This window comes from Artemia sp. Qi Xiang Cuo, chromosome 21, assembly GCF_049724085.1.
Source record: "Artemia sp. Qi Xiang Cuo chromosome 21, ASM4972408v1, whole genome shotgun sequence".
Taxonomy (NCBI): Eukaryota; Metazoa; Arthropoda; class Branchiopoda; order Anostraca; family Artemiidae; genus Artemia; species Artemia sp. Qi Xiang Cuo.
The window spans coordinates 9,472,531-9,497,673 of NC_142814.1; the positions used below are offsets into that span (position 1 = coordinate 9,472,531).

General features: G+C 35.5%; 1 protein-coding gene across 1 annotated transcript in view; it reads right to left on the minus strand.

Annotated features, from left to right (window-relative positions):
• Window positions 1-4,697: 4,697 nt before the first annotated feature.
• Window positions 4,698-25,143, minus strand: part of LOC148939215 (tyrosine-protein phosphatase 10D-like) — a 189,273-nt gene continuing 168,827 nt past the window's right edge. Inside the window, exons 24-27 of the mRNA XM_089106813.1 lie at window positions 24,985-25,093; window positions 20,708-20,856; window positions 16,584-16,840; window positions 4,698-8,216 (exon numbers count right to left, since the gene is read on the minus strand). Coding sequence (XP_088962939.1) covers window positions 8,185-8,216; window positions 16,584-16,840; window positions 20,708-20,856; window positions 24,985-25,093 — 547 coding nt within the window. The 3' untranslated portion in view covers window positions 4,698-8,184. The remainder of the gene's footprint in view (window positions 8,217-16,583; window positions 16,841-20,707; window positions 20,857-24,984; window positions 25,094-25,143) is intronic.

Consider the following 25,143-nt stretch of genomic DNA (forward strand, 5'->3'; position numbering starts at 1 on the left):
ATGGCTGGCATCATCATATGTGCCAGAAACTGATTCTCTGCTCCTCTCAAATGTAAATTCGGGAGAGCGAGAATTTTTTTTGTTTTTGATTGTGCTACGCACAATGATTGTCTACGAATCTTGAAGATTTCAACTTTCAAACATTAATGCGGATGCTATACGATTTAGACCATGGTGGTCCTACAGTAGAGACGTGTCGAGGACGACCGTTCTAGTGCCAAGCGATGGAAGTAGCATCACACACACTGGTGGAAGAGAGAAATCATGGATTTTGTAAAGTTGGATTTGTGTTTGAATATTTTCATGTTCGAACCACGGTAGCACATGGACTATGCTTTATTTTGCAGGGGGAGGTGCTTGGGTTTCGCTCCTGTTTCTTTTCCTTTCAAATAAATGACTTGTGGTTGTTTTATTAAATACATTTTCTAGCAATATAATTTCGAAACACTGACTAAATTCCGTTACTAAGCGATAGTGGTCTTGCAATAGGTAAGCTTTGAACCAGGTTATTTTTATACTTCCTGGTTGGGAGTCATTGAAAGATAAATCTAAGAGTTAGAATTGAGTTTGAATGGGGATGTAGCTGATTGGCTGGGCCAAGCGGAGGTCCACCCATATGAACAGTTGTGTAAAGATTATTATCATGTTTTAGTCTATGTTTTGACCCCGTTTGGGGAAGGAGTCTGCGTTTTGACCCCGTTTGGGGAAGGATATTTCTATTGTTATATATGACCCTTTTGGAAGAATACAAGTAAGGTATTTTCTACAAACTGTGTACTATTTTCCGTAACCCAGGCAGGGTAGGAATAGAACTACGAGGTACCGTCATTATTATATGGACAGGGAGGTTTGTTACCTCCAAGGAGAGAGTTAAGAGATTTTCTAGCCTTAACCCAAGGCGGGTACATTTGGCTTTAGAAAGTGGCCATTTGACCACTCGACCGCGTTACCATACTCTGGGACAGGGTATACTGTAAATAGGGTAGTACCAAACCCGATATTTGCAGAACCGGTGTGGTAGACACGGGCATAGCATTATAATTTGGGGCCGGGGCTTTCCCCTCCAATAAGTAGTGACACCCGTATATTACCACGCCCGTGGCGTTGGGGCCTACCAGTATAACACTGGTGGCAAAACACCACGAACAGTGGTGCCAGCGGTAGCTAGCACTACGAACAGCTAGGGAACGTTGTGCGGATGACAGATTGCTGAAGATTGTCCTTTTCGGCCAACCGTCAAGGGCTAAACAGAAAGCAGGTCGTACTCGTCTGGGGTGGGAGGACGTCACAAAGACTGATTTAAAGATGATGGGAACTACCTGAGAGGATGTAAAAGGGAGGCTTTGAATAGACTGGGATGGAGGAGAAGCGTGCTTAGCTGTGTTGGCCTCAGGCGGCTTGGTGGTGCAGTGAGTTATTAGTAGCAGTAGTAGTTTCCAGGGACAGTTGAAAACTTGAGATTTTAAAATTTGACAACGTGGAAGATGGTTGGAAAAATTTTAGAAAAATAATTTGTGAAGTTACTGATGGTGTCTTAGGGAAGAAAGTTAGGACTACAGCTAAGAATATTAGTGAAAAAGCTTTATGTTTAATAGAGAGGAGGAGGGGCTTGTACAAGAATTATCTGAGTGATAAATCATATGAAAACAAAAGGAATGTAAAGAAAGTGGAGAAAGCATTAAAATATTAACTTAGGAGGTGTGAAGTGAAGGCTATGGAAAAAATTGCCAAGGATCTGGAAGATGCAGCTAGACGGCATAATAGTAAAATATTGTACGGGCATGTTAATAAATTGAGAGGGAGTGGTCAATCCGGACTTGTCCCAGTTAAAGATAGAAACGGGGCCACAATTAGGGATAAAAAAAGAGTTAAAGAGAGATGGGCAAAACATTTTGAGGATGTGCAAAACCAAGATATAGAGGAAAATGATATAGAGGAAAATTTCCTCTATATAAAAGATATAGAGGAAAATGAAAAAGTTTGTTATACCTTGGTTGTGAAGGAAGATCTGGTTTGTGAGGAAGAATTAGTGAAAGTAATAAAAGGATTAAAAAATAATGAGGCTCCAGGTGCCGATAGTGTGGTAAATGGGTTTCTTAAATATGGTGGCTCTGAGGTTAGAAATAAGTTATTGAAGATTATGAATATGATTTTGAAAAAGGGGAAGTACCTAATGATTTTAGGAAAACCTCAATTAAGCCACTGTATAAATACATTAAAGTGATTAGTGCTACATACGAGAATAACACTGCTGCGGTTAAGGTAGGAAATGAGGTTAGCAACTGATTTTGTATAAAATTAGGAGTTAAGTAGATTTGTGTTCTATCCCACTTTATATGGACCATTTTGATGGACTTTGTCTTAAGGAGCACAAGAAAGGCAATGGGAGACCATGGAATCAATGGAGAGGAAAAACTCCCCTGGACTTAGATTATGCTTATGATTTAAGCACCCTAGATGAAAGTTTGAGCAAAATGAATAAACTTTTAGTGGTTGTGCAAGTAAGGGTGCTAGAATAGGTTTGAAAATTGATGCTAAGAAGACTAAATCACTAAGGCTAGATTTAAGTGAAGATGGAAAGGTGACGTTGGGTAACGAAAAGATTGATCAGGTGGGCAGCTTCACTTACCTTGGTAGTATTATTAATAAAGACGGTGGGAGCAGTGAAGATGTTAAAAGTAGAATAGCGAAGGCTCAGAGTGTTTTTTTTTTCACAGTAAAGAAAGGTTTGGAAGAATAGGAAGATAAGTCTAGAAACCAAGATTAGAATGTTGGAAGCTACAGTGATGACAGTGGTCAGGTATGGCTCAGAAGCAGGGGCGCTCCGAAAACTGGATGAAGATTTGCTAGATGTTTTCCAGAGAAATTGCCTACGGATTTTTTTGGGTACCCGACTGACCGACCGTATTTCAAACAATAGGCTGTACAAAAAAGGTGTTTCCAATCCCGCTTTCTAGGGCTATAATGAAAGAAAGGTTGAGATGGCTTGGGCACGTTCTGCGGATGAAGGATGACAGATTTCCAAAGATTGTCCTTTTCTACCAACCGTCTTGGGCTAAACGGAAAGCAGGTCGTCCTCTTCTGGGGTGGGAGGATGTCATAAAGAAAGATTTAAAGGAAATGAGAACTTCTTGGGAGGGTGTAAAGAGGGAGGCGTTGAATAGACTGGGATGGATGAGGAGCGTGCGTAGCTGTGTTGGCTTCAGGCGGCTTGGTGCCGCGGTGAGTTGTTAGTAGTAGTAGTAGTAGCATAATTCAAAAGTACAAAACAAGCTCAATTTTAAAATATCTAAATTTTCATTTCGATTGAAGATCCAACCTGGATTGAAATTAAACCTAAAATCTTCTAGAATCTGCTCTTTTTTCTTTGATGTACTATAGACATCGAAATATTAAAATTCTTTTGCCTCCTTGGCCCTTCTTTATACCTGAAAACCGCTATTTTCTAATATTTCTCTTTGATTTTATTTTTCAAAATTATTACATGGCCAGTACCACGTTTTATTCAGTATTGCCAAGTTGAATAGTCAAAATAAATAAGCAAAACTAATTAGTCAGAGCTGACAACGCTGTTCGTCCGTAAAAATTCAAGATCAACCATCTGTTGAATCACAAAGACAACTGCACCTTCAAAGGTGCAGTTCTAAGCGTACAACTGTACGCTTTTCTAAGTAGGTTTTTAGCTGTTTTTTCTTCCACGTTTCTTTTTTTTTAATTTGGCGTCCGCTACTGCCAAAAATATTGTTGTAAACGGGGTTTCTAATAAATGGCTAATAGTAATAAATGGACCCCTTGTAGCCTTTAGAATAAAATGGCCCTTATCTACGATGGAAAGCAAGATAAAAAAAATTGAATAGTTTTATTTAATTTCCATGATTTTGCTGGGTAAGGCTAGACAGCGTTTGTTTATCTTTCTAAAGAACTAAATTGAATTTATTCTCTTCTATGTTTCCAAATTCTTTGGTTCTCTCCCTAACCAAAGATTTTTAAGCAGTTACTATCTGAAAATGCAAAAACGAATCTTATCAATTTGATAATTATGTCTACAGCCGTATATTTTACACTTGGGAGAACAAGGTCAATATAACTGTTTTCCTAGAGCCTTTGTTGAATATATAATCCTAGAAGACTTTGAAGCGTACTCATTCATAAATAAATTCTAAGACCACACTGCTTTTCCATTTACAGAACTTAAAAGAGAAAAAATTGGTGATTTGTTTCACTATTTTATTTAAATTATGCTAATTTTCTCTCTCTTAGATTCTGTATTCATTAATAAATTCCACAGAAATTTAGATCCCCAAGAGATTAACCTATCAACTACTTGGCAGTACAAAATACACAAGCATTTATTTCCGACAAAAAAAAAGAAAAAAAAAGTTGATTTTCAACCGTCAAAAAAAAAGAAAAAAAAGAAGATTTATAAGTCCTATTTACAACAATTTAATAAAATCTTTTTCAGATTACATTTCTACTAGAATAGTCAGATTTTTTCAACTGAAGATACACGATTTTTTTTAAGCCTAGGGGGGCAGGCAATTTAGTTTCTTTCAAGCTTTTTAACGAAAATACAAAAAAAAAAGATGTTTTCAAATCTGGAGGGGCCAATTATCCCTCCCCGATTAGCACCCCTGTATAGTTTTAGAAGTTTTTTTTTTTCAACTAAAACAAAAAGGAGAAAAAACGAATAAAACAGACGAATTTAAGATCTTGTATTCTTTCGTCAATCATGATTATAGAAATGACACATAAAGTAACAAAATTATGTCTACGGCTTTACTTAAATTAGCCCTAAGAGGTTCACTAATCTCTAAGACACTTAAAATAACATTTTAAAAGGCATATATTTGAAACAACATTTTGATACATTAAAAAAAAAATGAACGGGTATGGATTGTGAACTATCAAAATATAAAATATAGAAAATTAAAAGAAGTCACAAAAAGAAACGGCACAATTAAAATCAGAATAAAATAATGTTCAAGATTAAAATAGAGATTCGGAAAATGATTGAAACCAAATTTACTATAATAAATAATGCCTAAAAATTGCTTAAAGTACCTTTTGAAAACATGATCTAACTTAAGAAACTAAATGAATTGGAGCCATTTCAGGGGTGGGGCCAAAGGGGCTTTGAATCTAAAGACAATTACAAGAAGTACATTCAGGGTATCTTGGGAATGTATTAACTTCAAAACACATTTCTAATGCTTTGACCAGGTAAGTGGAATGGGGGGCATGTCGTCCGGACCTTTTGAAGTAGTATGTTTTTAGATGCTTTTAACTAGACCATGTTCTGTCAAAAAATCCAGCCATAATTACTTTATAAGCCAGAAAAAGACTGAAAAATGAATCAATCTGGCAACTTTCAGAGGATTTTCGGTTGAAATCTCAAGAAACTGAAGACTTAATACAGGACCGTATCCAGGATTTTTTTTTCGGGGCGGGGGGGGGGGGGGGAGGGTGTAAAAAAATTTCAGGGGGGGGTACAAAAAATAATTAAAAACGTATCAAAAGTTTGTTTATATTCATTTTTGTTACGTTTTTTACGAGTAGGACAAACATTTCGGAGGGAGAGCGGGGGGGTAAACCCCCTAAACCCCTTGAGTAGGGCCTTGTCTTTAACTCATTTTTTTTATTATCTTAAAATAAATTTAAGACACCAGTAACTTATGATCACTCTCTTGTCTACTATATTGATGAAATTATAACCATAAACAAAATTTTTGCTCAAGTTTAAGGCTTTGAGAGCTATAGAATTGGGAACAGTAGCAAAATAAGCAATGGTCTAATAAATATATAGTTTACCACAGACAGTGGCAGATCCAGGGGAGGGGCGAGGGGGGCACGCGCCCCCCGCTAGCGTAGTCTAAAGTATTGTAATTTACTTAATTAACTCAAGTTTGCGTTAATTAAACTTGCCCCTAAGGCAAGTTTATCGGATCAACCTATTTTGCCCCCCCCCCTAAAAAAATCCTAGACCCGCCCCTGACCACAGACGCATTTTCTAAAGCATTAAGTAGATACCGGAAGTATATTAAAAATCAAATTGTTTGATTATTGACGAAGTCCTTTTTGATATAATATATAAATAGGTCCAATAAGTATGCAAAGACTCTGGGACCATCTATACCCTGCAGCTGCTTAAAGATTTTTTTCCCACATTTAAGTAAGTCAGTGTTGCCAGATGAAACACATTTGTACCATTTTGGCACTTTTTTTTAGGTTGTTGCACATTTATATCAGCTAATTTTTCTAAGCGGATCTTTTCGAAAATCACATACCTGGCATCTAGTGTCCTCATACATAGTATCTAGTAACAATGGCTTGAAGCAATTAGGGATGAAATAACTTAAATAATTGAAAGTATTAGGATGCAACAAGACAAGTTTGACACATCTAACCTTTTCAGAAGAAGGGTACGCAAAGTTGAACCAATCTCCTTTCAAGCATAGTAACTTACTTTTTTACATAGCCTATTGCATGCAACAGATCGAGGAATATTAGTCTTATATATTACCCCCCCCCCTAAAAAAAAAAAAACTAGAACACTTGATAAACACTTTGGTTTGTCTACTCAATAGACTTCCTAAATGATTGAGCGTTTGTTCCACCATAAGCCTAATGTGAAACAAAAACAAAATGAATGTTCATAGAAAAATTAAAAAAAGGCATACATTTACTCCTTAATAGTCTTTCTGAGGTCCATAGAGGCCTAGTAGTGCCAAAAATGGGCCTATGACTTTTACTATCATGGGACTTGAGTCACAACTTCTCAGAATTATGAAAAATGCATATACGCGCTTTAGTCAGGTGCGACTACACTGTCAGTTAACGAAATCAATCCCACTAGATTACTGTTTGACAAGTGACAGCTTTGTCAACAGAAGTTTAACCAACACATTTTCCCTTAACAGCCAATGACATCTACCATTATACATTTCGAGTGTAATTCTCAGTATGAAAAGTGGAAATTCGGACTTTTGCTTTTGTGGCTGTACTGTCAGCAAACGAACAAGGTGTCACTAATCGAAATAGTGCATATATTGACATATACTGATTGACAGGTGACAACTGTTCTGAGGTCCATAGAGGCTTAAGCCACACATTTCTTTTTAAAGGCCTATGTCTTTTGCCTTCAAAGAATTGAAGCCATGATTTGTGAAAAGTGCATTCAATTACTTCTGTTTTTTGCCACTACACTATTAGTAAATGGTAAAAAAAGGTAAAGGATGTAGCACTAGACCCTTAAAGTCCATACCGGTGGTGCTGATTTGTGTTGCAAGATCCTTCAGCCAGAAAGTGCAATGGGGAGGGGCGGCCATCCTGTGCTTTCCCACACCCTTCCTGCTTACCTTCCTCAGGTTTCTCCAGGTACCCATTTAGAGCTGAGTCGACTCTGGCTGAGCTTACAGAGTCACGCCTCTGACCTCCGTACCAAACCAAATAACTGGTCACACCAGGAATCGAACCCTAAACCTTCGGACAAAGGATTCCAAATCCAGCGCGCCAGCCACTCGGCTTGGAAGACGTATTAGTAAATGAAATAAATGTCGCAAAATTGAAAAAGTTCTTACATACTTATTTACTCTGTGACAGGTGTTGGGTTTTCTGAGGTCAATATAGGCTTAAGCCACATATTTTTTTTCTTGAAATGCCAAAAATGAGGCCTCATCTCCATTAAAGAGACAAATCATTTTGATAAATAATTTCCTAATTCAATTATGTCCTATAAACAACAGTAGTTGAACTACTTCATACTTAAACAGAATAAGCCGAATTGAATTTGGCATACTTAAATCAAACCAGCAGCGTGCATAGAATTTTACTCAAAGGAGGGGGTCAGCGTTTCTGGGAAGGAAGGGAGAGATTAAATTAAAATTAAACACTAAAAACAACGATTATAAACAGCCGAATTATAAGAAAAAATATGAAAATTTACACGAATAATATTGAAGTTTGGGGAAGCTGGGGTGTCTTAATTCTTTAAACACTATCTAATTTAAAAGGTACTTTAAGCAATAAGATTTGAACTACAACCAAATAACTTGGCACAGAAGAACAATGCCTTTTTAGTAAGTATGAACTTAATACTAAGTTAGTCAGAGGCACTCGATAACTGGAAGACATTGGACGTTGTAGAATTATCACAGGATTGGCAAAACTATAAGGCAGGTTGTTTTCTTACATTCCAGATTCAGCTATACCTTCATCATCTAGATTAAAATATAAATAAATAAATAATATATATATATATATATATATATATATATATATATATATATATATATATATATATATATATATATATATATATATATATATAATGATTTATAATATAATATAATAAAAATCTGAAGAATGTTATTAATTTATTTATTAATTATACAATTAACCGTAGTCTGAAAAGACACTGCCGTAAAATCAATAGTAGTTTACCATGTGAGAATCCCGATAAGCCCTCAAACATAATTTACCTTCCATACATCCCAAAAATCACTACAAATCTTAAAAAAGTTTGCACACAAAATAATATGTTTGTAGTATTTACCAATTATTTCAAAATCAGAAATTTCCTAAATTCTGGTAAAGATAAAACCCCAGTTACTCGCCTAAGAGGGGTCAATCAAATACAATGCGACTGTGGCAAATACTATGTAGGTAGAACCCACCAGAATTTAGAGAAACGCCTACAACAGCATAAAGATGATACCACCAAAGCTGTAAATTCTAATAGGGCTACTGCTTCTTTTGATTCTGCTTTAAGCAGCCATTTATGAAATTCCGAGCCACAAAATACTTTTTGAAGAATCCACCCTTATTAGCAATGACCTAGGCATAAAGCAGGTAGTTCGAGAAGCAATTGAAATTAGACTTATGATTAATAATAATATTTTTTTTTAATAGGGACTTGGGGAAATATTTACTAAATGCTCTATACACAAATTCAATTAAAAGGATCTTACAAAATATTTAAAAAAAAACAGAAGACATTAACACAGAACCAGTCACAAATAGACCTTTGAGGTTAGCTGCCAAAAAGGCAAAATTAGCGGTAAGACCGTGTTTTTAATTATTCTTCTTTCATTTCAATGAATTGCCTTGTTTCATCTCACTTTATTTATCAGTCCTGGTTGAACTTCGCTGAAGTATTGATGATGGGCCTGTTTTAATTTTTTTTTTTTATAGTTTTATTTGTCGTACGTTGTTGTAAGTCTTTCTTCTTTTAAATATTTATGTTTTGCTGAGGACGGCCCTTTGACATAGGGCCGAAATATTCATTCAAAAAATTAATTCCACTGTCCCACGAGGAATTCCCTATTGTTGTTCTTGTTTTTGATGTTTAACCAAAAGAAAAGAAAATAAACAAAACAAATGGATTACAGTCTAGTTAAATAAGCTGTCAAAACCATTTTTCTAATCAGGGGAACTTCTAAATTTGTGTCACTTTTCAATGGCGGGGTAACAGGATCAATTGCTCCGTATTTTGCTGTTATTGCTGTTTACTGGTACTTTTTGCCATTTTGCTACAGTTTTTCCGTTTACTGTTAATTTATGGCCCAAGATGTTGATTTGTTGATACTGTTAATTTATGGCCCAAGATGTTGATTTGTTGATACTGTTAATTTATGGCCCAAGATGTTGTTTTTCCGTTTACTGTTAATTTATGGCCCAAGATGTTGATTTGTTGATACTGTTAATTTATGGCCCAAGATATTGTTTTTCCGTTTACTGTTAATTTATGGCCCAAGATGTTGATTTGTTGATACTGTTAATTTATGGCCCAAGATGTTGTTTTTCCGTTTACTGTTAATTTATGGCCCAAGATGTTGATTTGTTGATACTGTTAATTTATGGCCCAAGATGTTGTTTTTCCGTTTACTGTTAATTTATGGCCCAAGATGTTGATTTGTTGATACTGTTAATTTATGGCCCAAGATGTTGTTTTTCCGTTTACTGTTAATTTATGGCCCAAGATGTTGTTTTTCCGTTTACTGTTAATTTATGGCCCAAGATGTTGATTTGTTGATACTGTTAATTTATGGCCCAAGATGTTGTTTTTCCGTTTACTGTTAATTTATGGCCCAAGATTATGGCCAAGGAGTTGCTTACACTGCTAAGGTTGGCCTAGGGGCTCCTTCCATGTTTTGAGCCCAAATTAGCACGATTACTCGAGCCCGCATCCTGAAGGATATTAGATTATAAGTCTAGCATATAAATGAAACACAGTCAAGGATAGAGGGACAGAAAGAGATCAAGAGACAAAGTGTAGCATAAACACAATAAATGACAAGAATAGTCTGTTTAATTACTGATTACTAGTTAAATTTAATTTCTGTTTAATTTAAGATTTTGCACTGACCCAGGGACCCCTACAATATTACAATTCTGGCCATTCAAATTTAGCAGGATTACTTTCCAATTTTCTAGAGCAGGTGGATAAGGATGAAGATTAGAAAAGAACAGATAAAATAAACGAAATAAAATATAAAAGTAAGTAAAACGCAGTCAGAAAACAAAGAAAGAGTAAAGGAGAGAAAGAAACGAGATTAGACATGCAACCCAATTACAACAAGTTGCAAGCTATAATCCGACGAAAAATACACTCCCTCCTTAAAATTCCTTGTGGAAAATTGCATCTTCGCTGAAAATTCCTCCCCCTCCACGAAAGTTCTGGCAGACGATTTAGCCTGAAAAATTATCCTTAGCATACTTCCATTTCAGAAAAGACTTCAAGCTCTAAGCGTTTGGAAATTTTTTCCTGGAGATCAAAACACGCTGAAAATTTCCCCGGAACATCTCTACAAGCAAAATTGAGTTGGCAAAGAGAAAGTAAGACAAATAAAAATAATTTCCTATGGGAATTCCTTCAAATCCCACCCGTGTAATATTTCCCCTGTAAATCTCAAGGCGCGATTTTCATGAAAATTCTGCTAGCATTGCTCTTCTTGCGATAATTTCAGCAGGTGGTTTGCCCACGCTGCTAATATACTTAAATTTTCCTTAAAAGAAAAATTCAGTTCTCCAAAGTATCACCGAAATTAACATTAATGAAAGTTAACGATTCAGTTGCTATCTGGATTTCAAAGCGTGAACACATATTTGAACTGGTTTCTTTGAGCTTGAAAATATCATTAACTCAGTGATTACGGAAGTGTCACAATACTGTAAAGGATTTAAGTTACAAGTGACTTTTTAATTGGATATCACTTCATAATCATAGCATTGGCGGACGTGATTTTTGCAAGATATTGTTGGAAAGTGGGGGATTTAATTGCCCCCCTTGCGAGTAAGTTTTCGTTTCCTGCTTAATTTTTAATTAGTTTTGGAAGATCCTGTCCACTAAAGATAAGTCAACTTTTGATTTATTGGATTATTATTTTCATCGTGGCAAGTTTCAGAAGGGAGACTTGGCGGTGGCTCAGTTCAAAGGATATCCCCTCGGGCCAGTCCGGAGTGATAACATAGCTAGCCGAAAAGAGTATACACCAAAATTCATTGTTTTTTGCTACGGATCCCATGACTTTTAGACTGTGGTGGAAGCGACTCTTCTTTCATGTAGCGGAAATTATGCGGAGTCTTCGAAAAAAACGGCCAATGGCGTAAATCATGATTTCCGTGAGTGTGAATCTTCTCCTGATCTTTACTATCAGTCTCTGAAAAAGTCAACTGCGAAAGGCGCGGGTGCTGATTTAACTGCTTCGAGCGAAACATCTGCAATCCGAAATCAGCTTACTTTAGCACAAGATGAAGTTACAAAGCTTAAATTTGGCCTAGTTAAAGAAATAGAGAAAAAAGTTCAGGAAAAAGTTTGTTTCCGTGACAGGAGTAGCAGGCTCATCGCAACAAGCCGCTCTGAGCCCTGAACTGTTTGTTTCGGAAATTTATGATTCGATCACGCTAGAATACAACGTAAAGTTTGAGAAAATAGAAAAACTGTTTTCATCGCTGGATAGCCAGATTCAGTCATTACAGCTTCGAGTGGCCACTATTGAGAAAAAGCTGGACGATTACGAACAGGAGCGTTTGCTTGATTCTTTGGTTTTTTTCGGAGTGAAGCAGGACCCCGGAAACGACCTGGGTACTACTGTTCTTGATATAGTGAAAAGAATGGGTGTAAATGTCCAGAAAGAAAGTTGTTGTCTGTGAACCGTTTTAGACTTCTGAACGCTGCCCGGAATATTCAGACACCTACGACTGTTGCGCCAGTTCTCGTTAAATTCGCAACTAAAGATACGGCATATAATGTTTTCAGAGCGAAGTCAAAGCTGGCGAAATCAGGTGCATTTGTCACGGAATATCTTACGAAAATGAAAAAAAAAAACGATTTATGAAGGCGCAAGAGACAGATATGGTATAAAAAACGTATGGTCCGATCGTTGCCATGTTTACAAACGGGAGCAGGGTTATAGCTATCTAACACGAATCCGCTCGTTTTTTGACACTCTTTAGTGTCTTAGTAAATGTTGATTATTTGTGTTTTTTGTTTGTTTGTTTTTTTTTTTTTTTTTTTTTTTTTTTTTTTTTTTTTTTTTTTTTTTTTAGATTAAGAGAAATTATTTTATTTCCTTATTTATGTTGAATGATTTTTCTTTATTGAATAGATTTATGCGTAATCCGCTCCGTATTGAAGATCATTTAGAGGCTCAAGTTGGAAGTGATGATTTGCCTATTATTAATTCAAAGCCTCTTCGTGAGAGTTCTTATATATTGCCGTCGCAAGTTAGTGGAGACATGTCGCTGTGTCTTTGCAAGTGGAATTGGCACCTTACTACGGGGTATTTAGATGTTCTGCAGATGATTGAGATATCTTCCTCAAAATTTTATATAATGGGTATTTGTGAAACTTTTTTGAGTTCTGACCAATCTCTCTCGGCTTTTTCTTTTCCAGGATATGATTTGAGGTAAGGAACCGATCAACTATGAACCGAGGAGGCCTGGTATTTTTGATTAAACAAAATATGAAGTATATGGTGCGGGAGGATTTGGGTGTATGGATAGAAGGTAAGATTGAAAGTTTTTGTTTGGAATTAGAAATTCAAAAAAGGAAAGTTTTAATTAGTGTGGTGTATAAGCCGCCCAGTGCACGCCTGGATGAGTTTGTAGCAGGTTTTAGTGAGTTGATGATGTTGGCTTTGTCTACAAGCATGGATTTTTTTTGTATGGGTGATTTTAACTATAATCTATTAGATCTTTCAGTTGATAATTTGGATTTTTTTAATTATATTGTTTCAAGTGACCTTTACCCTTTAACTTGTGTACCTACCCGAATCTCTACTCATTCTGCGACTTTAATTGATAAAGTTTTCGGGGGACCTGGCTATTTTAGTCAAAGCTATTCATATGTGATAGTATATCCAGGCTCAGATCATCTTCCGGTAATTGCTCATGTGACGTGTCTGAGAAAACGACGTATCCCGGCTAAAAAAATACTGACACGTGAGCTGAAAAAGCAAAATCTGAATAGCTTTGCCGAGGAGTTGAGCTGTATCAAGTGGGACTCAGTCCTGGGGATTTCTGGTGATTCTTCTCTAGCGTACAATCAGTTCATGTATATTTTCCAACCGATTTATGAGAAAACATGCCCCTTGCGCTTGACCAAACAAAAGAGGGACGATCCCCGCAAGTGGTGGATTACGGAGGTACTAATAGACCTGATAAAAAAAAGGAACTTGTTATATGAGGAATATCTTAATAGTCAGGATGACGCAGATTTTGCAGAGTTCAAGCGAGTTAGAAATACGGTGACCACTATGAGAAGGCAAGCAAAGAAGAAGTATTTTGAAAAAATGTTTTCTGATAGTAAGGGAGATACCAAAGCCACATGGCAGGTTATTAATGAGTTTATGGGAAATCAGAAAAGTAGTCAGTCGCCTTGCATTGATATAAACGGAAGTTATGTGAGTGATAAAAATATAGTCGCGAATCATTTTGGCCAGTTTTATTCTCAGGTTGGCTCGTCTGTTCAAGAGAGTGTAAGGTGTGACAGGGAAAATTTTCTTAGCGAGGAATTCGTGGACTCTCGTGGAGATACTGTTGAGTTCCAGTTTGAAAAGTGCACAAGTGATGAAGTGATTAAAATAGTGAAAAATATAAAATCGAATTCTGCTGGGATAGATGGCGTGAATCTGAGAACTTTTAAAGCTGTGTTAATGTATATACTACCATGTATTCTCCATATTAATAATTTATCTATGGAAACCGGGACCTTTCAAAAAGCGTTGAAGCAAGCTAAAGTTATCCTGCTTTACAAAGGGGGTGCCAGGTCAGATGCTGGTAACTGGAGACCAATATCGATGCTGCCTTTATTGTAAAAAATTTTAGAAACAGTGATTCATCGCCGTCTATATGACCATGTCTCGAAACATATCCTAGTCAGTGACACCCAATTCGTGTTCCTAAAAGGTTATTCCACTAGCCATACTGCCAATTATCTTGTTCATTTTGTAAATAATTGTTTAGTAAATGGTGAAATCCCCCTAACAGTATTTTTTGATTTTAGGAAAGCATTTGACACGGTAGATTTTAAAATTTTATTGCAAAGATTAGAATGCTTAGGTGTTAAAGGAGTGAGTTTGAAGTGGTTTGAAAGTTATTTGTGACTACCAAATAGGAATTTTTGCTTATCAATGCTGGAATGATGTTAGTCCAGAGGTTTTTCGTGATTATTTTAATGACAATAGGTCTTTGCACCATTATGAAACTCGTCATGCTAGTGATTTCATTGTTCCGAATAGAAGTGGAATCAGGGCCGGCTTCCATACTAGATTTTCAGGACCTAATGTGTGGAACTCTATTCCGGAGAGCATTCGGGCGGCTGAGCACCTGGGGTTATTTAAAAATAAATTGAAAAAACATTTGTTAGGTCAAGGTTCATAGTTTTTTTTGTTTTTTTTTTTCTCTTTATTATTATTATTATTATTTATCTTTATTATTATTATTATTAAATGAATTGATGAGAGATTGATTGATTTTGCTGTTGTTGTTGTTTTGTAGTGTTTGTATGTAATTTGTGTGTGTTGTTTTTTAGTGTATTTACCCGCCCAGTCGCAAGTGCTTTTTGGTATCTTTCTTGGGGCGGGTATTGGCATATTTGTTAAATGTATTTTGATGTTAAATAAAATTAACTGAACTGAACTGAACTGAGTTCTGTGTTAATATCTGCGTATTTACGAATGTTAACTTTCAGGGAGATTTCGAAGAATCGAATTTTCATCCCGAGAAAATCCTGAAACCCTGTATAACGGAAGCATGGCCGCATCTAGAGGGGGGAGGGGGCAAGCAATCTGTGTAACTCATTCAAAAGTAACAGCAATGAGTATAAACAAATTTTGAATAAAGAAACCTCGACAGTCACTCATTTTTTGTAAACCCCCCCTGGAATTTCGTTGCTCCCCCTCCCATCCGAACAGAAATCCCAGATACGACCCTGAGTGAAAGCACCAATTATCAGACCTGTTTTAATTTGCCTGATGATGTCCAGCACAAAAACAGGTAAAATGATCACTGGAAGATAAACATTGCCTAATATATTTATAGCTTCGTAAACATGTGCTACAGCATCCCCTCCCCCAACATGGACAATAACTAACCTGTCTTTAGCCTTAGCAACATTTCTTAAACAATACGAAATTCAGAATTTTGTTAATGTAAATTTTGTTTATAAGATGAAGATAGGAGCGAAGGAGGACTTTTACCCGGGTTTGAATTTCCGGGTAGATTTCGGAGAACTTAATTTTCATTCTAGCGGGATTAGCGGGAATTTCAAGAGGTAGTGGAAGAACTAATTATCAGACCTGTTTGAGTTTGCATAATACATCCATAGGTAAAGATGAGTTAAAACATCACTCCCAGCATGTACAACAATCAAACTGTCTTTAGACGTTACAATATTTTTTAAATAATATAATAATTAGTATTCTTTCCATCGAAGGGGGATGAGGGAGAGTGTAGAATAGAATTTAAAAATTTCTTTCACAGCATGGTTGCCGAATTTAAATTTTACATCACAAATAGCACTAGTATTTGTGAATATACTAGTTATACATCAGAAATAGCACTAGTATATATATATATATATATATATATATATATATATATATATATATATATATCATATACTTTTTGGGATTTTATACGGGATGGTCTGTTTCGGACGGGAAGGTAGGGTTCGGGGATGATGGAACGTAATCGGGGAACAGACAGGATCTTGGTACCGAAACGAAGGCAAAGGAGGTTGCTTCTCTCGACCTACGTGGTTAGCTTGAACTTACCTGGTAGATAATGATGTGGAACCTCCCCTTCACCATTTATTATTCTAAGTGCTCGTTTTGGACATTTTCAATATTATAAATATGCTTCAAATAGTCTAGTGGTTGGGATAGCTGACTCTCACCCAGTTGGGTTAAGTTCGATTCCCGGTATGGGAAATATAAGGAATCCTTTTTTTATCCTATAAATATGCTCTGAAAAAAAGACCACTGTAGCTACCACTGTAAGGAAATTTGTTTTGAAACTGAAGATGGTAGTGAATGATCCTTGTTGCCCGACCTTCTAACATGATAAAAAAAAAGAAGATTTACCTTCATATGCATGGTTATCATGCAACTCCCTTGGAGTCAATGGCTGTAATGGAGGTTCTTGGTCATTCATTCTTCCTTCAAGGACGCTGAGTATACACTGATAAATACAAACATACTGCTGCTCTGTTTGAACCATATATCCTCTTTCTAGTCGCATTTCATACACTACTCCATAGATATCTAAATAGTCATGGACTCGAATGTGTTGAAGGCCACGGTCTAAGGCAATGAGGGTGCCCGATCGACCAACACCAGCACTACAATTCAAGATTGGATTATTCAAAACATCGGATCAACATTTTTTTTTTCTTCACCAGATCTCGGTACATCAAACACATCAAGAGTACCCAATGTGCCGTTAGTCTCGACTTCATATAATTAATTACATATAATTAATTACCCGACTTCATATAATTAATTACTGCAACGAGCGGTAAAGCTAGATAAAAAAAAAAATAAAATAATAATAAAAAAAAAAAAAACACAAAAAAAAAAAAAATAAAAAAAAAAAAAAAAAAAAAAAAACTAAGTAAAATTCATCGGTGGGCCGTCATACATCAGTTGTAGTCACTTGCTCAGTTAGATGGAGACTGTGGGTTCAACTCCCATCGATGGCAAATTCTCTGTAGCAAAATTCCATTACAAGCTAAAGAGAAACCTCCTCACAAGGGGGTGAGTAAATACACTTATAGAAGGCAGTTACTAAACCCTCGTATGTTAACAATTATGTATACAAAAACCCATTTATGATAGCGTAATATGAACTATAAAAATATTTTCGAGTTCGGGACCCCCCCCCCCCCCCTAGATGAAGAAGTATATGTAAATATCCTTTAGAGCATAAGATAAAAATACTATACAAATACATTTTATCAGTTGAGCCAACCTTTCCATCCCAATGAATTGAATCATGCCTGAAATAAGACATAGATATCCCACCCGAACCTGATATTATATATATTTCTATAACGAAAATTGTTGCCATTCCTCTCTTTTTAGACTTAGATCTTATGTTTCTTCTTAACAATCAATGTCCAGGGGCCCGGCATATGAAATTACAGTAGTCCAAAAAATAAGAAAATCCTAGGAATTTGGACTCGTAATTTTTTAAACTTAGGGGAAAAAACACGCTGGACAAAATTTGTGCTTGAGATTTTTTCCACGCTATGCAAAATACTTTTTTTCATTTTTTTAAAAACAGCGACATTACTGTTTTTTTTTCAATTTTTTTAAAATAACCTTATTACCTATCGTGCGACTATTTTTAGCTCAGATGTGACTTGCATTTAGTATACATATTCCCAAACTTTTTGTGTCTAATTTCGTCTCCAGAGGATTTGAGGACAAAATACCACGAAAAGGCCAAAAAAAATTTCATTATTTAGCTCAAAGGAGCCCCCGAGGGGATCTCAACACTTCATAGGAGACAGGGGATAAACATCATATTCATTTCCAAAAGGCCGTCACAAGTTCTGAGAGAGCAGAATCAGTGTCGTAATTTCGTCAAAATCCTGGGGAGGAGGCAAAGTTGGAGCCAATTATCGCAAATCAAGTAAAAATGACAATGAAAACTGATAAATAAGCCATATAGCACCATACAGGTAAAAATATCCTAAAGCAAACTCACCCATTTCTATAATGCCTGAATTATGCAGGCTTATCTTAGTTTTGACAAGATTTTCGAAGAATCAAATTACGCCTCTAAGTGGAATTTACTTCATGCGTCAATCAATTTTTGATAAAAAAAAAAAAAAAAAGCAGAAAATTCTCTAATGGGCAGGGAAGGAGTCATAAGAAACCATTCAAAGGAGGTTCATGAGGGAGAGAGGAAGAGTGGAGCTTCAAACAGATAGGGGAGGACGAAGAGCAAGTACAAAGTGTTTGCATCGGGCAACATAGTGCCACTTAAACTTTTTTGGGGGGAATCAGATCCAAATCAGAGCTACCACCTGTCTTTTTCTTTACAGATTAATGTTGTATTCTTCTTCTTTTTTAAAGTTACTTTTTTTAAAGAGTTTCCGTTCCTGCTTGATGCTAAGCAAGTAGATGACAAGAGAGTTTGCTGTTTTTATATTCTTGCTTGAGAACCATGACAAAGAAAGAGGAAGGGAAAGTGACAAGAAAGGACAATCAAGTAAGTCTCAGAGTAGAAAAAAAAACATATGACATTATCAAGAAAATTTTCAAGTTAAATCTCTTTTTACTTTTGTATCCTAACTTGGATATAATATGTGCAGAAGGTATTTTTGTGCACGTATTTCTTTCCTGTACCATAGTCTAGCCCAAACAATTTTTTTCTCATCAGTAAAAAATGGTTCAAAAAGAAGCTGTCTGGTTTCAGGGCTTTTAGATTGGATCCAAATGAACTTTGACCTTTAACTGAAAAGCAAATTTCAATAAATTAGTCTTATTTCACATTTTTCTAATATTGCTGGACAACACGATGTGTCAGTCCAACTAGTAGCGTTTAATTCCAATTAAAAAACCATAGCGTTTAATTCCAATTAAAAAACCTTATTTTTTTTAGATTGGATCATTTAATCGATTTTATTCCAACACGGTAAACTTATTTTAACTTTTCTGAAGTGTAAGGTAAACTCAAATTCTCTGGGACGACCTAACTAAAAATATAAATATACACAAAAGAAATAAACTCGCCTCTTTCGCCAACCAGTGTCAACTGAGCAAATCAGCCCAATGGAACTATAAAAAAAAAAGTTGCAATATTCAGGGCCAATTTAGGCCCAGCAGAAACCATGCAAGTTTTCAACAAAATAAGCTTAGTTTAGATGCAGGATTAGAGCAGTATTTAGAGCAGGATTAGTTTAGACTTTTCTAATCCTGCTATGAAACATCAAACTATCAGTCAAACTTTAAGTTTTTTTTATTCCTCTTAAACTTGCGTGAAAAAGTAAAATTTATCACTAATCAGTTTCAAATAGTCTTTGGCTCCGGGTGCGATAAAAGGCAGCCAGAAAAAAATAATTTAAATTATAGAAGTAGGATTTGAGCAGCTTTACTGAGCAAAATTTACATAATTAAATGCCTGTAACAGGAAAGAAGAGCTGGATCGAAAAGGAGGGTAAGGCGAACGATTGGAAGGGTAAGGCGAAAGATAAGGAGGGTAAGGCGAAAGATAAGAAGGGTAAGGCGAAAGATTGGAAGGGTAAGGCGAAAGATAAGGGGGGTAAGGCGAAAGATTGGAAGGGCAAGGCGAAAGATAAGGAGGGTAAGGCGAAAAATAAGGATGGTAAGGCGAAAGATTGGAAGGGTAAGGCGAAAGATAAGGAGGGTAAGGCGAAAGATGGAAGGGTAAGGCGAAAGATAAGGGGGTAAGGCGAAAGATCGGAAGGGTAAGGCGAAAGATTGGAAGGGCAAGGCGAAAGATAAGGGGGTAAGGCGAAAGATTGGAAGGGTAAGGCGAAAGATAAGGAGGGTAAGGCGAAAGATAAGGATGGTAAGGCGAATAATTGGAAGGGTAAGGCGAAAGATTGGAAGGGTAAGGCGAAAGATAAGGAGGGTAAGGCGAAAGATTGGAAGCCCAGAAAATGCTTCTGAAAGTCTCCAAATCTGAGGCCCCAGTGGGGCTCAAGATTAATATTGACAAGACTAAGCCTATGCCAAACGCACTGGCTATAAATTCTAACCCTGTAGTCCTTAACCATAGGCAGATTGAAGTTGTCAATAAAGTCGTCAAGTATCTCGGATCATACATTAACATTAACGGCGGATGTAGCGAAGAAATCCAATGCCGCATTGCATCAGCTTCCGCTGTCTTTGCACAGCTGCGGAAGCCGCTGTGGAAGGGTAAGGCGAAAGATAAGAAGGGTAAGGCGAAAGTTGATTGGAAAACAGAATGACTCTTCCTAGTTGTTGATAAGTTGGAAACTACCTTAAAAGAAATTAGACAATCTCTCTCTATGGAAATCAATTAGGAGAGGTAGGAAAAGAGGAAGTTGGCACCCTTATTGGTAATATCCTCTTAGGACATATTTTAGGGTAAGTGAAAAGTCTAACCAACTAGTAAAATGGTAAAAAAAAAACAATAAAATTAGTAAAAGATAAGAAATTAATAACTCAAAAAACAGGAAGCAGAGACTATCACAAAAGAAGATAAGCATTACCTGCAATGTACAACAATCGGTTTAGATTCAGGGCCAACCCTGTCTCGGAATGCTCTCACAAAACGGACTAATGTTGTTGGGGGCTCTGGAACCCCAAAATCTGGCCAAGTTGTAAAGTGGAAGTGTCGTATAACTCGACTTACGTCCCCCTGCAAATGAAATGATCATGTCGAAAATCAAAAAGGAAATCTACAATACAAATTTCGCATGCATCTACAAAAATGATGCTTCTTCGAATGACAACTTTTTCACCAAAAAAACAAATTTCGTGGACACTAATATACTGCAACCGACGCCACGCCACCGATGAGACGGCAAAAAAAAAAAAAAAAAAAAAAAAAAAAAAAAACCTGCAGGGAATGTAAGCTGGGTTTCGGCCATCGTTAGCCTATCTATGAGAACAAAAAGGTCTCAAGGTTTACCGCTTTGTTTACGTAAATGTACTAATTTTAGGGATAGTTCCAGAGAAGCAGCAATGAGGAACTGGAAAACAGGGAGCTGTTACAGAATTAGGTAACCCTGTTCTTTTTTGTTTCCTTAATTGTTTTGTATTAATTTATTCCATTCATGAGCTAAAAAATACTGAACTTCTTACCGAACAACAATAAAAGAGATTTTTGTCCGCAAAAACTGCAAGTGTCTCAATTAACTTTTTTTGAGAAAAATGAGAAAAAAACAGAATAACTGCCTTTCTATTAAATTAAAAAATAAATAAACAAAAATACATTGACACTGACTATGTAAAGCGTGTCTTGTCTTCTATTTATTTTTGTCTTTTTTCACTCATATATAGCACATAGTGCTATATATGTGCTTTTTAGCACATAGCTTTTTATGCATAGTGCTTTTTTCACTCATATAGTGCTATATATGTGCTTTTTAGCACATATAGCTTTTTATGCATAGTGCTTTTTCCCCTCATATATAGCACATAGTGACAGAAAGTTGGGGAAGGCTCTCTCAATGGTGAACTTGCCTTTCCAAGGGCGAAACCTAATGCAGGGCTAAATGGTAAAAGCTTAAAATATTTACTAAATGATTTAAATAGAGATTTCGCACTTTTGCGTGCAATAATAAACAAATTCTACACGTAATAATGTACATTACAATTTCTTAAAAAATATAAGAAAAAATCATTCAAATTATTACAAGTAATATTATTATATTCAAGTTGAATTATTGCAAATTATAGTCAACACAATAACGTTGACTGAGTAGAGTAAAATAGATCTTCTATGTCTGTTTTTCCAGGGGCCATTATAGAACAGATGCTCTTAGAAAGTTGGGGAGGGGTCTATTCAATCGCAAATCAGATTTCTAGCCCCTTTTCTAAAGACCAACACCGATAAAAGGGTAGAATTACACCATCGTAGACTTAAAGCATTTAGTGAAGATTTCGCACAAAGACTTTTTTATATGATGCCATATCTTCGTCTATGATAGAAATATTTCTATAATAGTTTGTTTATGATTTCTATGGTTTTATTTCTGTGATTAAATAAAAAAGTATTTTTTCATCAAAAAGTAAGGAGCACCATTAAAATTTAAAACGAAAAGAAATTATTCTATATATGATGGGAGTTGCCCCTTCCTCAACCCTCGCTCTTTACACTAGAGTCTTAAAACTCTTTGACATTCTTCTCGGTCAAAATGAAGGGCCCTTGTGTTTGAGTAGGGTTTCCTAAAGAATCAGGACAAAAGTCAAACTGCAGATAGGAGATTGAAGCTTATACAGTAGAGTTCTCTGATGTGTTGAATCTGATGGTGTAGTTTTCGTTAAGATTGCTTGTCTTTTTGGGGGTGTTTTCCCCTTTTTCCAAAATTGGGCAAATTTTCTCAGGCTCGTAGCTTTTGATAGGTAATATAAAACTTAATTGACTTTATATATTTGGTATCAGCATAAAATCCAATTCCTGTGTATCTAGTGTTATCGAAGAACCTTTTTTTAGAGTTTCGGTTACCATTGGGCTGAGTCACTCCTTACTTACAGGTCGATACCACGAACTGTTTGATTATGATTTATATTACTGTCAATTATATAAGTTATATTATAAATGTATTATTATTAATTATATTGTTATGATTTATATCCTAATATTTGGTTGTTATTCTCTTTCTTCTTCATTCGCATTGAGAATGTCTTGTTGATTACGCAGGCAAAATGTTCAGGGTATTCTTTTCTTCAGTGATCTTCCACTGGTCTAAAACCACTTTCTTGATTCATTCTCTTAATCTTCTCCGGAGTTTTATAAGCTAAAACGTCTAGTAAACAGTTTATGTAGAGATTCTTTTTACGTGAAGTCCACGAAATTTTGTCTTGTAACCTCCTATCTTCTTTTTCCATTTCATTTTTTCTACTTGCTATCTTTTTTCTACCTATTTTTGACTTTCTATTTCTTTTTCTTGTCCTATCTCTTATGTTCTACTATAAACAATTTTCAATTGTGAGTTTTTCTTATGGGTGTCCCATCTTCCTACTTCATAGAATCTTTCGTACGTATTTACTACAGGCTTTCTGTTCACAATTGAGACAAAAATACATATTTATTGTTTATGATGTTTTTATATACAGGGTAATCTTATTTTATAAGACAGTTAAAATTAAACAAAAACGTATTTATAAAAGAGTAATAATAAAAAGTCCAAATATTCTATTTGGTTTACGTATTAAAAAAAACATAAACCAAAATTTAGCAATAAATAGAGATATTGGAGATATTTCATTAAGCCCAATTTATAACAATTTAATTTTGAAGGACTCAATCAATATTTTCGCCCGGTCTACCTTGAGAGAACCTATTTACACTTCAAATGATGACCGAATTTTGTACACCAGCTAAAGGTATAGCAAAACGATCATCTTGGTAGATTTCTTTTTCATTGATTCCAACCCGGTTCTTATTTAGTTTTTGTTCTGTCGTTGTAAAGTAAACTTCGAAAGGTTCGACTTTCGTTGGTTTCCTTTTCTTTTCTTTCTTTTTTGTTTAGCACTGAGGACGACTCGGCAGAGGTCCTTGTCGAAATATGTGCTTATTTCTTCTTCTTCATGGTTTCGCCACTGGCTGATAAAAATCCTCGTTTTTTCACCTTTTTTGATTTTATTTTTCATTTGTTATTTTCTTTCCTCTCTGAGTTTCATTTGTCTAGCTTCACACCCGGAAGTCTTTGCCAAAGGAAAAAAATATAAACAAAAATTAGCCTAAATCAAAAATATGAAAAAAAGAAAAACATACAAATGCTATAAAAAAAAAAGAAAACGAATGGAAACTCACATTTAATCCAAAATATTTTAGCTTTTATTATTATTTTGTACAAATACATTTTCCATTTTATTTTCTCTGTCTTATTAAAAAAAAATACCCATTTTAATATATTTTCGTTTAAATTGTAAATTGAAAGACAGTGTTGTCTAAGAAATTACTGGCCAATAAAGGATATCTGGCTTTAGTCAAAATATCGAAATATTTGGAAGTGAAAATACTACCTTATGAATTTTCCCACATCTAATTAATTTAGGTCTTATTTAATTGGTAATTACGATAATAATTTTGATATCTAAATAAATATCTCTAAGAACGGGGAAAATTGATCTGTACAATACTGGATAAATTGCTTTACTCAAAATATCTAAACATTTGGCAGTGAAAATAGTACTTTATAAGTTTTCCCACATCTAATTAATTTAGGTTCTATTTAATTGGTAATTACGGATAATATGTTTATTTCGATATTATCCGTAATTTAAATATGTTTATTACGGATAATAAGTTTATTTCCCTGTTTAGGAATAAGTTTGAGAACCTCTTCGAAATTTCTAAGAAGGAGAGAAAAAACTGAGCTCTTTAAGAAACATCGGGATAAAGTGTGTCATAATGAAAACTCCTGTTAAAAGACCAGAGCTCTTTAAGAAACATCGGGATAAAGTGTGTCATAATGAAAACTCCTGTTAAAAGACCAGTCGCTTTACACTGGCTCCTTACAAAGATGGCTGCTCAAAAAATGAGCAGAGCAATGAACTCTAGGGAAAAACGAGCACTGTAGGGTCTTCAGGTTCAGGCATAAAGAAGTCCATTAGTTTTCAAAGTTTTGAACGCGACTAATTACCAATAATACGACTCTATTTCTATTATAAGTTTATCCATTATAAAAAGCAATATTCAGAAAAAGTAATGAATAGGGTAACGTTTTTATAGTTGCGCTCGGGCTGGATTAAGCCTTTCCTCCCTCCTCAAGAGGGAAAAAGTAATAAATACACAATAGTAGAGACAAAATCTTACCCTAGACATCCTGAATTCACTGATAGTCCAATCAGGGAAGTGGGATTCATTAAGGATTACAACTTGTATATCTCCATACAAAACAGGCTCCATGTCATAAGGCCAATACCTAAAAAATAAAATTTTTACACATTCAACAAATATTTGTAAATACAAATT